This window comes from Podarcis tiliguerta, assembly GCF_965153285.1.
Source record: "Podarcis tiliguerta genome assembly, chromosome: 3".
NCBI lineage: Eukaryota > Metazoa > Chordata > Lepidosauria > Squamata > Lacertidae > Podarcis > Podarcis tiliguerta.
Genome location: NC_139536.1, coordinates 87,084,994 through 87,102,188, shown reverse-complemented (window position 1 = coordinate 87,102,188; position 17,195 = coordinate 87,084,994). Strand labels below are relative to the sequence as shown.

At 42.4% G+C, this 17,195-nt stretch overlaps 1 protein-coding gene across 1 annotated transcript in view; it reads right to left on the bottom strand.

The window, feature by feature from the left end:
• HMGCLL1 (3-hydroxy-3-methylglutaryl-CoA lyase like 1) overlaps positions 1 to 17,195 on the bottom strand; it is a 58,966-nt gene that overhangs the window by 27,033 nt on the left and 14,738 nt on the right. The window contains exons 4-6 of the mRNA XM_083431726.1: positions 14,789 to 14,884; positions 12,311 to 12,459; positions 2,292 to 2,355 (exon numbers count right to left, since the gene is read on the bottom strand). Of these exons, the coding sequence (XP_083287852.1) occupies positions 2,292 to 2,355; positions 12,311 to 12,459; positions 14,789 to 14,884 (309 nt within the window). The remainder of the gene's footprint in view (positions 1 to 2,291; positions 2,356 to 12,310; positions 12,460 to 14,788; positions 14,885 to 17,195) is intronic.

Genomic DNA, 17,195 nt, shown 5'->3' with positions numbered 1-17,195 from the left:
AGATAGTTCATAACTTTCCAAGGCCTACTAGTAGTATTATTTATTATTATACTATTTATTGTTATGCAACTTGTATGCCACTTTTCAAAATTACGGTGCTCCCGAAAGCAACTCATAATGATGATAATGAGGAAAACTCTGACAAATCTTCTGTAGAAGAAGGCCTTAGATAGAAAAACAGAGGATATTTGTGGAATCAAAATGAAGAGTTGCATTCCTGCTGAAATGCTGAAAGGGGCTTTATTAACAAGGGGGTGGGGGATACGGGAACTTGGCCTGAGCATCATATCAAGGTCTTTTGGAGAACAGACTCCAATATGGTTTTGCAATAGGAAATATGGGAACAGCACAGCTAAACCTGTCACCATCAATATATCTAAACATATGTCACACGCAGCTTGACGGGAAAACCAACTGAATCAGAAAATTGCTATTCTTAATAAATGAAAGTTGTATCTGCTCTGGGAGAAGTACCGTGATAAACTCCATGTAAACAGATACTCAGGGCTAAGAGGCAGGATAAAATGGAAGATTTTTGAGGGGGGGAACTACCATAAGTGGAAACAAACTCTAGCACTGTAATGGCAATAACAGAGAAAAAGAAAACATTGTTCCTGGATTTTTGCAACGTGGCTTGGAGCTGATGATGATGATGATGATGATGATGATGATTTCCTGGTTACCCACATTTTTCCTATCTTAAAAGGTAAAGGTAAAGGGATCCCTGACCATTAGGTCCAGTAGTGACCGACTGTGGGGTTGCGGCGCTCATCTTGCTTTATTGGCCGAGGGAGCCGGCGTACAGCTTCTGGGTCATGTGGCCAGCATGACTAAGCCGCTTCTGGCGAACCAGAGCAGTGCACGGAAATGCCGTTTACCTTCCCGCTGGAGTGGTACCTATTTATCTACTTGCACTTTGACGTGCTTTCGAAGTGCTAGGTTGGCAGGAGCTGGGACCGAGCAATGGGAGCTCACCACTTTGTGGGGATTCGAACCACCGACCTTCTGATCGGCAAGTCCTAGGCTTGTGGTTTAACCCACAGCGCCACCCGCGTCCCTACCTTTTCTAATACTGTGTTGTAATTGTTGTACTCCACCTAGACCATTCAAGTATTGTGCTTCACAAGCATACCAATTGCTCTACAGTAGACTTCTCTACGGGATGCGGATGGGCTGATTTAAATATTGAGGTACATCATTTGACAGCGCTGTGAGAGGTACTGAGAAGTATTGCATTAAGGTGGATGCCACGTGAGATGAAAACTCTGTCATGAGGTAACTCTAAGTTCCAATGGTGTTTTTATATATGCAAGCCATCACTTGATGCTACAGTTATCAAGTGATGAGCTAACAACATGTACACACACCCAAAGTAGGCCAACATTTTCTTAGAAATTTTCAACTTTGATCTGAAGTCTTGGGTTGTGCAGAAGTGTTTCACAGTACATGCTGCAGATATGAGTGATGCTATCAAGTGCCATCAAGTGAAGAATTTAGAATCTATTGTGTAACCTGACTGCTTCCTCAATCAGTTGGTTAGCCAAAGGTGGTGGTTATTCTATACTTCTAATGACCACAAAATGCTGGTGGCTACTAGCCATGACACACTCTGTATGCATGGGCAGGAGCAGGAGAGAGACAATTAAGAACTGCAATGCAGGAGGAGATGCAGAGAACTTAATGTGCGGCTGGGGTGTAAAGGTGGTGAGAGGTCTGCTTTTCACTGTGATGCGAGAAATTGATGCTATTTCCACCTGGCCTTTGGTTTGGACTCAGTCTGACCCTTATGTTTCCCTCCCCTTATGGGCTACTTTTAAAATGAGGCTGCATTTTAAATTGCATTTTAACCTGTATTTTAAATTGGGACTTTTTTTCGCTATTATGTTTTTACTTTAATTTTACTGGTATTAGCCATCCTGAGCCTGGCTCTGGCTGGGAAGGGCGGGGTATAAAAAAATATTATTATTATTATTATTATTATTATTATTATTATTATTATTATTATTACAGATTAGAACTGTGGAGATTCCTGTTCCATGCTCAATGGGCATTATTTCTGCTAAGGCTCCGAGTTCTCCTGTTTTGATATGGGGATATTTTATGTTGGATTTTTATTTTGTCTGTCTGTTCTCTATATAATCCAATAAAATCATACAAAAATGAGAATAAGAAAAACCTGTGCAAATAAAAAGCATGTCCTCAAGTCTCCAGTGCTTTCCCTTCACAAGAAAACGGATCCCCAGGGAAGTAAAGATTTCTGGGCTGTTTGTTTTTGTTTTTAAGTGTCTTACTTCTGCAACTTTCGCTGGCTCAATATTTCCTTCGTAAGGGCATCCCAACGCACAAGACACATACCTAAATGAAAAAAGAATACATTGGTAATATGCACACATCGGTGCCCCACCAGAAACATTGTTCAAATACCAGGATGAACAATTAAGCCAGGAAGAAATCGGGTCCTCCCTTACTTAAAGTGGGCATGTGTTGCAGTGAGACCTGGCAACCAAACCCTGTGTTGTGGGTGGGTGGGGATGACTGAATAGCCACAACACCCAATTGGTAGGTCCCTTGATGCAGGGTTTAAACAGGCCAATGGGACACAGGCTAAGTGGATAAGGGACCTATATATACCTATGCATGTGACCCAGAGCTTCCTCTTTCAGTGCGTGCATCGGAACACCTGCCCACCTCTCCCTACTTTTAGGTCTTTGCGCTTGACCTTGCTATGCCGTCGTGTGTCATCTGGGACGGGGGCACGGCACTTGGCTGATTGGCTGTTGCCATTTGGGTTTCACCTGCCACGTAGCAAATCGTCACAACTTGTAAGGTTGCGGATAGGCTCTGGTTCAGGTGATAGGGATGGAGGGACGCTCTCGCCATCCCTATGTGAAGGGTATTCCGTTAAAGGAATCCAGGGACTCAATGGTTTGGTCAACCCTGTGAGGGGGTTGTGCCCTTGCCTGAATCCAGGGGGACATCTGGGTGGTGGACATAGCCTGTTCCCAGCTTTCCACCTATCCCAGTGTTCACCCTATGCTTGTGTCCTGGGTCAGCGCTACCTGCAACGGTGTAGGGAGCTAGTCAAACCAGAGCCTATGCAACCACTCACGTGCTGTAATCAATAAAGTTGTGGCCTAAATTCTGCCAAAAACCAAACCAAAATTTGAGTCTTGTCTGAATTTATTTAAGGGAAAGGTTTAAAGGTCTGAACACGCAATAGGAGAATCCTTTAAAAAAACAAGTTTTAACTGAGCATTCTAGCACAAGAATATTGGGCACAATCAAGAACATGATAATTTCGACCAAGTTACAAGCAGTAAACTTTAGACATTAAAACCTTTTTCACACCAAGGGCCACATTGTCCTACTGAGAAGCTGCTGGGGGCCACACTCCAGCAGTGAGCATTGGAAAGATTCTCACACATGGACATTCCCAGCTATCTCCCATGGAAACAGAGGCACATATTATTTCTTAGTAACTCCACCCCAAGTTTCACTTTCCATTTTCTCCATAGACTTCTCCATTGCAGGGTTCAAAACCACATTGATAGTCTCCATGACTAGAGAAGATTCCCTGCTTCAGACCGTTACCTGCAAATTTACAGAAGGCTGTAAACTGGCCAAAGGTGATGTGTCAGCAAGGGAAGGTTTCACTGCATGCAAGTAAATTAATCGCCCAAAATGGGCTAATAAGTGTCTCTTCACAACTGCGCCTCTTACTGCAATTGTGAGCCTCTTAAACATACGTCCCTCCTGTTATGTACTGAAGTTCTCACCCAGGGCCACCAGGGGGATACTGTAGATAGTTTTCACTCAGGTCCACATATGCAAATAAGGGATTGAAAGTGACGTTCAGTGACTGGATAGTTACAGAAAGTGGTTACTTTTGCGTTGTAGTGGAGCTCTATATAAGCAGGCTGGCTGAACCCTTCAGCTCAGTTCTGTTCTGGCCTGTGAATAAACAAGAGCTGTTTGAAGAATCGCTGTGTCGTCTGATATGTTCACCCACAACTTAACACCTCCTATATTTGCTGCTGACTTTTCCTCACTTAAATTAGCTCAGTACTGGTCAGATCTGGAACTATTAACGTTGTTGGGGGCTTTGTGTTTTTTTATAAAAATGTAGAACAGGGATTAGATCCAGACTTGCCCTTCCATTTAAAGCACTCTTGTATCACTCTAATGATCATGGAGAATCCTGGGATTTCTAGTTTCTTTTTAGGAATGCTGGGAACTGTAGGCCTGCAAAGACAGTACCCTAAACAAATTACAGTTCATATGAACAGCTATGACTTTTAAGTGGCATAAAGAGCGTTTTAAATGTATGACTTGGATGTGACCTCATAGAGGCTGCTGCTGAAGGCGGGAATTCCCCACCCCACACACTGATTCTCCCATCCCCTCGCAGACCCCAGCATCACCACCCCCAAGTTGTTCTGGAAGGTTCCGCAACTCACCAAACCAACTTTTTAAGGCAAATGGGGAAGCAGCAGGAAAAGTACCCAGTTTGGGCCTTTCTTTTCGTTTAACAAAAATACTACTTAAAAACAAACACTGAAAACAAGTTACATGAAAAAATATAAAAAGAATTCAGCCATTTTAAAAAAGACTTATCCTTGCAAAATTAAAATGTTTTTTGCAGGTGCCAAAAGCAATACAGCGAAGGCACTATATTCCTCATATGAATGATGAGGAAGGAATTTGTAAGCGTGGTGTCATCATAATGTAGGACTGTTAAGACGTGTTAGTTATTCGCCTCCCCACTTCCCCCATTCCCTCCTAGCCATTGAACAGTTATATCTTGAGTCTGCAAGGCCAAGCCAAAATATTTTGTCACTTTAGAATCATAGAATTGTAGAGTTGGAAAGGATCCCAAGTTTACAAGAATGGAAGGCAACAATCAGAACAGCCTTCCCCCACATGGGAAATCACCCCCACATTGAAAACTTATTTTTGGATCTCACAGAAAGTCCTGACATGTGTTATAATGCACCAACAGTATTCTTTTCTCGACTACAGTAGAAATGCAGGGCATAATGAAGAGCTAACTTACAAACGATCTTGGACAACATCTTGCTAGCATCTGTATTAACTGTGTCCATTTTGCCTTCCGTAAAAAGGATGAGATGAAACTAGATAAAACTCCCTTTGATAATACAAGCAAGCCCTTTCCTCCTTCCTCCAGTATCAAAGTGCGCGTCGGCTAAATTTGTGCATTAATTGGCAAATGTAAAGGTCTTCAGCATTTTAAAGGATGATCTCAGATGCCCTGAAGGGAAGGGAAATGAAGCTGTTGCTAGTCTTCTTCATTCGGAAACAACTGCGACAGAAAATGATGCTTTTATTGTGATGTGGGACTTGGAAGGAGAACTTGCACGGAGGATGCATGCAGCTGAGGATAGCTGTACAATTTATCACCATCAGCATTCGGCAAAAGCGCAATCAATCCAAGGAGAAACTCAGCTCTGCACAGGAGCCAGCCTCTTGTAGGAATCTGTCGGAGATGGCTACAAAACCATACACACAGAGAGAGAGAGAGAGAGAGCTGCTAGCACAGCTGAATGCAAAGAGCCCTCTGAGACTCTTGCCATAGACACAGATGCTGCCTGCTTCCTGTTTATTATTACATTGCATGTTTGCATGTAATTTACACTGTTCATTGCAGAGTGATTCAATTGCATTGGAAGTTCATGTCAGAAGAACAGGGGATCTATCCCCAAAGCAAATTCTTAAATATAGCAGTTGATGTATCCACGGAGGAAGCCATATTTTAAAAAGGGGCCAAATGGTTGCTAAAAATGATGAGAATTGGGAAGAGAGAAATGTGACTTGTAAAGGGCTAGAATACTCAGGCAAACTCTCCTAATCAAAGTCAAAATCAAGGACTTTGAATTGCCAAGAGTCCGTTTCAAATCTGTTCTTTGCACATAGTACTCAGCACATAAAGGTAAAGGTAAAGGTAAAGGTAAAGGGACCCCTGACCATTAGGTCCAGTTGTGGCCGACTCTGGGGTTGTGGCACTCATCTTGCTTTATTGGCCAAGGGAGCCGGTGTACAGCTTCTGGTTCATGTGGCCAGCATGACTAAGCCGCTTCTGGAGAACCACAGCAGTGCACAGAAACGCCGTTTACCTTCCCGTCGGAGCAGTACCTATTTATCTACTTGCACTTTGACGTGCTTTCAAACTGCTAGGTTGGCAGGAGCAGAGACTGAGCAACAGGAGCTCACCCCGTCATGGGGATTCGAACCGCCAACCTTCTGATAGGCAAGTCCTAGGCTCTGTGGTTTAACCCACAGTGCCACCCACGTCCCTACTCAGCTCATAGATTACCATTATTAATAATGAAATAAGAAGAACATAAAAACACAAGAAAAGCTTGCTGTATTGGGCCAATTGTCAATCTAGTCCAGCATCCTATTATCACAATTGACAATAAGATGCTGCTTTTTTTTTGTTTCTAATGTCTTATGATGGGTTACATTTTGCTTTTATTGTTATGTTAACATTATTATTATTGTGCACCATCCTGAAATCTATCTAGATGAATAAGTGGTTAAGAATTTTTTTTAAAAAAAATAAGCCTGCCTACTGCTTTTTTGCTCTACCTCTTCAATCAGCGGCAACAAATGTGAGATATTACTGACTTCAACAAAATATTTAAAGAGGCTCTTAAATCCTTTGGATTTCATTGGCCTTCAAGCATTGGTGAATGTGTGCTGGATTGTAGCCATTATGAGTAACCATTTATTTGACCCAAAAATACCTAACAGTTGCTAAAGAGATGCAAATAACTTTGGTTTCCTTTAGGCAGACTTGATGTTACATATTTTCATTGGATTCCATTCCATTTCATGCCACAGTGAATTCTAGAAATGAGGGGAGCGTGAATTGAATTTTACTGTAAGTAAATTAAGTAAAATCATTGGTGTGAACCGCAGGTGGATCAATTCTTGTTAACATCCACACCATCCATTTAAAGGACATTTAAAAGTCATCGCTCACCCCCAAAAAGAATCTTGGGAACTGTAGTGTACCCCTGTCAGAGCTACAATTCCCAGCACCCTAAGACAGCTTCATTCTCCATGATTCTTTGGGAGAAGCCATGTGCCTTAAATGTATTTTAAATGACCAATGTATGGTGTGGATGTGAATCTTGACCTAAGGTGGGTTACACTAATGGCAACACAGTTTTCTTTTTACTTTAGGGTTTTGTTTTGTTTTGTTTTGTTTTGTTGTCTTGTCTTGTCTTGTCTTGTCTTGTCTTGTCTTGTCAGAAAGAAGAAATGTGGGGAAGACAAAAGAAAATGAAGAATGGCAGAGATAGAAGAAAGTACCATAGAAATTAAAACTACACCCCAAGTTACAAGCAGGGCTGCTAGCTGTGGGCCTGAGTCACATGGTCTTGGCCCTGGGTCACATGGTCAAGTTAAAGAGAGTTTGGAATAGGTATGTATCTCTTCTTGCCTCTCCATGCCACATCGCTTTTGAGGACTTATGCTGCTGGTATAGGTTTCACTGGCATAGGTTTCATTGGCAAAGCTATCTCCAGCTATGTTGGGATTAAGGGGCTTCCCCCAACTGAGCTGGGAAGCCTCAAGATCTTCCAAATCCAAATCCTAGAGGATTGCACTCTTAATAACTCAACAAGAAAATCTCATGTTCCAGTGAGCACGGGGCTTCCTTGTTCATTCCAAGATAGATAAATAGCAATTAAAAATATCAAGCAGATTTCTTAAATCTTCAGCTGCAGTTACATATCTGTTTTTAGCAACAAGAACCAGCTGGTTTTAAAAGACATCGGAACTTGCATTACAAAGCAGCGTTTCAAAGTCAATGTAAGTATAAAAGACTCTTAAAACTGAATCTTGGCCCAGACATCATAAACAGGGAAGGGGGACATGCAGGAGTCCAGATTTTGCTGGACTAAAAGTCCCATCATCCCTGGCCATTGACACCCCTCCCCAAGTGCTTTTGCCTGGCTGGACTCTGTTAGAGTTTGTTGTTTGCTTGGGTGGAGGATTCAGAGAGGCTGCGAGGGTGTGTTGAAACTAGCCTACTGCACAAAAGTAAAGTTTACATTTGTTGCTTCAACCATTTTTGCCTCTGGCTTCAGCCACTGCTGGAATGCAGTCCTCAGATGATGATGATGATGATTTATTGCAGGCTTTCTACTGGACGGTTGGATCAGAGACCAGCAAGTCGTCATAGGCACCCCAGAAGTATCATCCTTTATGTGGCCGGGATAACCTGAGCTCTGAAATATGCTCCATTTTCATATTATGGGCATCTTATCTAGAAAAACTCTTCCAGCCTTTGTTCTAAAGCAGGTCAGCTTTAGAACAGTAGGGAACAGTATTCAGTAGGGAATAACCAGCTCTATGGCATCTGTCCCCAAACAGCTTTTCAGTGCTCTACTCTAAACAGACAGGAAGTGAATCTCATGAACCCGAAGGAGTGGGGTGGGAACCATCAAGGAGCTATGGAAAGCATCCTAGCAATCAGTAAATGTATTTACAAAAACCAGAAATTGTGCTTTACAATTCTTAAGCCATTTCCCCTTCATCATGCTGCGAGTGAAACAGATTAGACAGAGAGATGCAGTTACTTGCCAAGACCACCCAGGGAGTTTCCTGGCTAAGCAGGCAATTGAATTTACCAAACTATAACATTTTATCCACCTGCACTGTCCCGGCCCCTGCCTAACTGCAAGATATTTACTTAACCTTTTCTCTATTTATTACATTCACATTTCCTAATAATAATAATAATACTCATAAGCGAGTGACTCCAATAACATGCAGTCTTCTACAGGGAATGACCCTGGTTGGTATTTAATGAATCCAAAAGTATACTTGGGTTTTTGTGCACATTCTGAATTACACCTCTGAACACCAATATCTCAAACTGAGAGACTTAAATGCAATTTAATGTGTAAAATAGGAGCAACTACACTCATCAGATTCTTCTGACAGCATCTATTGTCATCTAATAGATGCTATTAGAAGAATCTGATGGAATGTTCCCAAATGTTAATAAAGTAGAGAACAGCCCCTCTGAATCACAGCTCACAATAGCCAATTAGTGTCTTTTTATGAAGTTCATTCATAGAACATTCATATAATTCTCGAGTTGGAAGGGATCCTATGGGTCATTTAGCCCAACCCTCTGCAATGCAGGAATATGAAGTTGTCCCATGCAGGGATCGAATCTGCAACCTTGGTGTTATTAGCACCACACTCTAACCAACTGAGCTATCAGAAGCAGGGCATGAAGGCAACAGTCATCTCCTGCTGCTGCTGCACCTCCTGGGCAATGGGTATAACCATGGAGGCATAATGCCTTTGAATGTAGAGGCTCCATATAACAATGGCAAACAATAGCTGTTGATAGATCTATTTTCTATGATTTTCCTAAAACACATTTTAAGGGAAGAAACCAGCTGCTGTTCCTCCAGATGATTCCAATTGCCATCAGCCGCAGCTGGCAGAATCAATGGCCAAGGATAATGGGAGTTGTAGACCAGACATCTACACCAGAAATTTATAGCACTATCATGTCACTTTAACAGTCATGGCATTCCCCCAAAGAATCCTGGGAATTGTAGTTTGTTGTCTGGAGTTTGTTGTTTGGAGACCAACCACCGAGCTACAGTTCCCCAAGATTCTTTGTAAAAGTGACTGTAAAAGTGATATAAGAGTGCTTTAACTGGATGTGACTGTAGTCTCAACAACATCTTGAGGACCACAGTTTCCTCGTTCCTGTTTCTAAGCTACCTAAGCTATTGGTCACCACAATTTCTTGCTGCAGTGAATACTGTCCATTAAATATGCACTACAGGTCCAGGTATTGTGCTCCCCAGTCCCCAACGCCACAGAGAATTAAAATAACATGGAGACTGGTTTGGGGATCGAAACAGGCCACAACTTTCTTGGATACAGATGAAAGAGGTTTGGCTTGGGCATGGGGCAATCAAAACACTACCGGCCTGCCTGCCGGAAGTGACACATAGGTCAATCTGGGCGGGGGGTTCCTAAGACTTACATCAAATAGGGTGATGCCTGCAGGGACCACTGTCTGGGGGAGTGTCATTGGCCCTGGATCCCAGCTGGGCATGAAGACATGGCAACACCCCGCACCCCTTTAACGGGATACCCCAACATTTGGAGGGGCAGGCAGAGACTACAACCTCCCCTCCATCCAAGACAAGGATTGCCACAATGCCCAACCAGTTGTGACGACTGCTATGAGGTAGGCAAAACCACCAGGACAGGACGCCGATGTCGCGATTCCCTCACCAGGGCCTTGGGGGAGTGCCTGTTCTACTTCTTGAATCTACTTCTAATCAACTTCATTGGATGTGTCCCTGTAAAATCATGGAGTCTGTATACATAAAAATTTATTCGTGGAAATAATAGAATTAAGGTATTAGTGAAGGTATTTGATAATTACTTAATTAGAAAACTAATCAGTAAAAGTACTAAGGGAACATACCAGCTTGCTTCCTTTCTTTTTAAAATGAGCCCTTGAATTCTTCCAGTAAATACTTAAATATTTTAGTGCGACAGCGGGCAACACAGAGCGCTTTCTGTGATGATTTAGTAAATGCTGCTCCAGCTGTAGCAACACAACAACAGAGTGAAGCTTAAGTTCTCAGCGAAGTTTTCAAGTACATTTTCCATTAATTTCACCCACTGCCGTTGATTTACGCTTACTACATACACATCAGGTTGCCAGTGAAAACAGAAAACCAAAACTGAAACCTTTAAAATTATTTCTGAAAGTAGCTCTTTTTTTTCTTTTTCTTTTTTGCATCGCTCCCAATGGGCCGTTACGTGGCAAATGGGAACGCCACCGGGCATTTCTTATGACATCAGCGGCAAAGCTTTTTCCCTTTCATGTTGCTGCGGAACACAAATTAAAAGGACAAAAGCCTCTGCCCTCATTCCCTTTCCCTTCACTTATTCCACCTATTGGCCGTACGGGCCAGTCTTGACAGACTCTAGGGTTGTGCGCCCATCTCACTTAAGAGGCCGGGGGCCAGCGCTGTCCGGAGACACTTCCGGGTCACGTGGCCAGCGTGACATCGCTGCTCTGGCAAGCCAGCACAGCACACGGAAACGCCGTTTACCTTCCCGCCAGTAAGTGGTCCCTATTTATCTACTTGCACCCGGGGGTGCTTTCGAACTGCTAGGTTGGCAGGCGCTGGGACCGAGCAACGGGAGCACACCCCGCCGCGGGGATTCGAACTGCTGACCTTTCGATCGGCAAGCCCTAGGCGCTGAGGCTTTTACCCACAGCGCCACCCGCGTCCCTGGCAACAGCTTACGAACACAATAAAGAGGGGGTGACAATAGCCCTCACCCCCTTCCTCTTCCACATCTGAAACAAATTTCCAAAAAATACTGTTGGGGCAACAAAGCTTGGGCATTTCATAGAATCATAGGATTGATTCTATGGGGTCATCTAGTACAACCCCCTGCAATGCAGGAATCTCAGCTAAAGTATCCAAGGTCCATGATCTTCTGAGGGAGTCAGTTCCACTGTCGGACAGCTCTTACTGCCAGAAAACTCTTCCTGATATTTAGTCGGAATCTCCTTTCTTGTAACTTGAATTTGTTGCATAGAGAGGTTGGGTGGCAAAGTGAAATAACTGGAGCTACGGTCCTAAACACACACTTTTTGAGGCTATGGAAGTAAACCCCGGAACGACAGTGTGGTGGGGCTGTGCCGTGGAAGAACACACACCCCACAGCAGCAGCACTACAGGGGCTTCTCTGGATGGGCCCCGACCTTGGTTATAAGTCTCCAAGGCCAAAATTTGACACAGAGAGAGAGAGCCCTCCTGCCTCTTTCCCAAAGCTGGGCAAGTGCCAACTAGGCTTTGGGAAGGAGCGTTGGGGACTCTAGGACCCAGTCAGAGCCCTCAAGGCTCCTTCTCCAAGCCCAGCGCTTACTAGGCTTACTTGGGAATGAGGGGGAAAGGCAAAAGCGTCCCTTCAGCTCAAGTGAACCAGACCTAAATCTGCCTCTGATCTGGATGGTGTGATTACAGGTGGCGAGATCAGGGCTGTGCAGGCATACCAGCAAAGCCCATTTGGCCCTACCAGCTGTGTGCCAGTCCAGCTGTGGCCTAGCCACCCCCCAGGCCACTCCTGAATTGAACACAGCAAGCGAGTCCTTCCTCTGTTCCCCCCATCATACGTGCCACAGTCCATTTCTGTTTCTAAAAAAAGCTTCTCAACATCATGAACTTATAGGCAGCTTTCACAAATTTGCTAGCTTGGTTAAACGTGGCCTTTTTCATTTTACCCTCGCACTGGAATGTCCATCTTCCTGGCAGACTTCACGACGTCTTCAAATCTTTCCATGCTTTCGTTAATGCTGCAGTTAATATTCATTTTGCTGAAAGACTCAGAAGCTGCACCAAAGACGGACACTTCTGTTGCACCGGCAGCAATCTAAAAATCAAACAGGACCAAAAAACAGAACAAATGTGGTTGGGTTTTGTTTATTCCCCCTTCCCCAGTAAATAACTTTACATCTTTCTTTCTTTGTGCATGCTATGTTTAGCAGTAAGCCTACTATCTGAAGCATTAGCTAACAAAGGTTGGTCCAGAAGAAATCATTCCCAATGATTTAAATGGAAAATGACTTCAACTGGTGTCACGCCATACTTGTATGTTTACTTCAAAGCAAGTCCCACTGTGTTGCATGGGATTTACTCTCCTGGAAACGTGCATTTGCACTGCGGCTGTAATAAACTAAACTCATTGCCTCTGTTGGTTCATGACGCTATTATCCTAATGATCACTCCAGGAAGCAACACTGATTTTGCTTTACAGAAAGCCTCTTTCTCCACATGTTTAAAATGAGTTACGAAAGCACAAGTGAGGCACCGGCCCTAAAATTATCTAAATGTCCTTTCGAGCAAACCTGTGTCATTGAAATAAATGGGAGTCCTCTAGATGATGAGTTTCCCACATGGAAGCAAGTGAAGGTTTTGAGGCAGAAGGCCATGCACTTTGCACAGTCACTACGGGGCTCACAGAAAAGCCTTAACTGTTTATGTGAATTAAATCTCTTTTCTCCTCTAAAGCTAGGGTTGCCGTATTTCAAAAAGTGAAAATCTGGACACAAAAGTTGTTGAGCTTTTGTAGTTTTGCTAATGAAAATTGCCACAATCTACACTACCGGCAGGGGCTGCCATATATCCAGAATACCAGCTATGTCTGGATGTATGGCAACCCTACTAAAGCAGAATTCTAGAAATAAGACGGTCCTGTGCCTAGATCACAGAAAGCTGTCAAATGCAGGTAGAAAGCAAAGATGAGGTGTAACAGATTGTTTTTTGGCATTTCATTTTTAAGAAGACACCAGAAACCATAATGTCAACTTAGAAAATGTGTAGTTGACATCATTCCCTCTATTACCAATTCAAGTCTTCCCACACCAGGGGTGGGCGATTCTGTCAATTTCATTTTATCTCAGTTTCTCATTTGACCAGTCTCCAAATAAGTTCCACATTTCCACATCAGTTTCCATGTTGTCCTCATTAGAATTTGTCAGCATTTTATTGTGCATTTATCCTGATTTACACATTTTTGAATGCAATTTTGCCCAATATATGTAATTTTATAAGCCATTCCCTCTAATAGAGGCATCGGCAAACTCGGCCCTCCAGATGTTTTGAGACTACAATTCCCATCATCCCTGACCACTGGTCCTGTTAGCTAGGGATGATGGGAGTTGTAGGCCAAAAACATCTGGAGAACCGAGTTTGCCTATGCCTGCTCCAATACAATGCATTTATGCATATATATATTTTACTAATATATGCACACGTCCCCTCTATTTTATGCATTCTTAAACAATTCTTCAGTTGCAGAACTGCACCTCAAAATTCAGGGAAGTGCAAACTTTGACAAGCAGCTGTGTTTCAGCTCACATGTTGTAAGAAGAGCGAATTAGAAAGATTAGTATTTGAATGGAAACTGAAACTAATTTCTTCCTCACATTTTGTTTCAGGACCACACAGATATAGACAAAGGCACAACATCCACAAATAGGATTGAAGAAACCCTGAAGAGCTACAAATCTGTTTTTAGGAAAGGGACTCCAAAAACAGCCCAATGAGGACTGAATGTGTTCAGAGACCATGCATTGCTGGTAGCAAAGAAATGGAAAGGGATGTGTGCAATTGAGTTGCTGGAATCCTGAACAGCAGCACTCAACACAGCCCCATTTTGTTGCAGACCCCCCTTGTTATCCAGCAAAAGTTGTTGTTATGTACTGAGTTGAAGTTGTTCATGTGAAATTTAGCATAGATTTCTGATTGTGCTTATTTATTTCTCTTTGTTTGTTTCTTCAATTTGTATACTGCCCTTCATTTGAAGATCATAGGGCAGTCCACAACATAAAAATGCAAAATGAGAACACAAAATACATAGTAAACCAAGAAGAAAAGCAAACCAATAACCCCCACTCCCACAAACACTTTTTAAAGGGCACAGAATGTTCTATCAGGTTGAAGGCCTGTTACAGAGAAAAGCTTTTGCCTGGCACCTAAATGAAGGCACCAGGCGAGCTTCCCTGGGGAGAGCATTCCACAAGCAGGGAGCCACCACAGAGAAGGCCTGCTCTAATGTTGGCAACCCTCCAGACCTCTTGAAGCCTGATTTATGCCACGGATAGGGTTAGATCATGCAATCTTGACCTCTGATAAAAATAGCTAAATATTTTTAAGACCCTGGAGCTTCACTGAAAGATAAAGCCATGCAGTATACGTACAGCAGAATGGAAGCCTTGAAGATTAGGGGTAAGGACTGGATAACGGACTCCAGGATAGCATTCTATTCCTCTCATGACTTCTGTGTGATCAGCCATCTTAAAAGACAAAATGTAGCTTTAGTTTCTTAAAGTCATATGACAGTATCAGGTACTTATTCATTGGTTACTGACGAGGTAACTGAACCAGGGTTTTTTAAAAAAAGATGTAGAAACACAGCACTGAACACAATTAAATATCAATAAAGTAAAACTTTGTTCATTTCACAAGAAGTCACATAGAAGTGATCTTTGCACCAAAATGGACTGAACTTCCATGTCCAATTTTTCCCTTTATGCAAGCGGTTCTCAACCTGTGGGTCCGCAGGTGTTGTTGGACTACAACTCCCATCATCCTTGAGCTCTGGCCTTGCTAACTAGGGGTGATGGGAGCTGTAGTTCAACAACATCTGGGGACCCACAGGTTGAGAAAGGCTGCTTTATGCAAAGGACTGGATTGTTTGGATCTCTGGGTACCTATGTTTAGCATGAAAACAATAGCATTTTTTAATTTTTTAAGAAGTTTTTTAAAGGAAAAAAATAGCTTATTTAATGGCCTCATCTCGTCTTTTTTTGTGTGTATTTCAAAGCCATGGGTGAGGAAAGATTATACATGCTAATATTATTATTATTATTATTATTATTATTATTATTATTATTATATTTATTACTTCATTGTTAAGAGACTTTGGGCACTTCTACACAGCAGCGTATTGTGTGCTCAGATAAGCTGATCCCTTTGCAGTTTCGTCCTTGTAGGGAGGTGAATAAATGTGGCATTTTAAAAGGCTCATGACATCATCCTCATCAAAATGCCACCCCATATTAGGTCCTATTTAATCTGGATTTACCATTTCTGTAGAAAACCCCAATTTTTAAATGCACACACATACACCTGCCCCCCTCCTTCAGTGGAGCATCCCATGAGTAGATTTTCAATCATGGGGGGGGGGGTCCTGGATTCAACTCAATAACTGCTTTTATGTTGCATAAAAACCTTCACATTTTATCCCTGTGGCACTAGGTGATTTCTCATTCCTGTTTTTCCCCCCTCTCCAGCCTACAGAACCCTTGTAACCTAATATTTCCAGGCTAAAACCCTATGTGCACTTATTTGAAAGCAGGGCTGCAAACACACTATAAAGCACATTCCGACCCTCTGAGAATTCTGGGCACTGTAGTTCATCCCTCACAGAGTTACAAGTCCCAGCAACCCTTAACAAACCACAATGCCCAGAATTCTTTGAGGGTGTTGGAGGGAAATGTGCTTAAAGTGTGTTTTGAAGGCATCATATATACATAGCCTTAGTTGTACCAGATTCAACGGAGCTTGCTTCTGAGTAGCCGTGTATAGGATTGCACTGTTCCTGTTGTTTTAAATATTTCTGACGCTTTATAGGATTGGTATTATATTATTGCTACCTGGCAGGGTATCTATTTGCATTCTAAGAAAGCAGGACCGAAGTGGGGTAAGTAAATAATCACAGAAATGAACCCTGACTACTGCTTCCCAAACCTTTAATCCCTTAATTAAACAAAGAATGTTGCCCACACTTCCTAGGCTAAGGAAAACCTTTGAAACCAAATAGTTAACGTAATGGTACACCAATGTGACAAAATCCTGCACTTTTTACAGCATAACTGAAAATACAATTAACAGGCTAAAGTGAAGGTGCAATTCAAGCTCCATGAAACTTAATCATTGCAAATAAGGTTTATATAATGTATTTGTCCCCTCAATATTTTCCTTGTAAGCAGACTCTTACTTTAACATGTACTTTTAACATTTAGGCAATTAACTTTCAAAGTGCAACAGGATACTTAAGCAATAAGCCTTTCAATGGCAGCCCTTTATCATTCTTGGCGATTTCGATTATAGGTGTGGGATCCTGTTTTAGATGGCACCTTTGCTACTGCAGAACTTTTTTTTTCTCTCTACTTCTTCTGGCTTTTTCTAGTCAGAAGGTCTCTGCCAAACAAAACATTAGCAGGGAAATGGTGAAAGGGCTTTAAAATGCAAGGCAGACAGACAGAAAGGAGATGGAAACATAACTAGTCAATCTATTCTCAGGACCAGAGAAAATAATGTGCGCTAAGAATTTTGAACTCCATCTCCAAGTTAACATGGCCATGGCATATAAACAGAATGTAATCTAAATATCAACTAAGCCATTCAAACAAAACACTCAGGCTTGAAATGGGAATAAAATCCCCTCTCCCAACATCCAAAAAAGCCCAGGCCAAATTTGCTACCCAAAAGGGCTCACAGGAAAAGGAAGAAATGAAAAACACATTTCCAAAAAATAAAAAATCAGGGGAGGGGATGAAAAGGGAGGTATGTGGTTGCTTTAGATTGTAGATATTCCTTGAA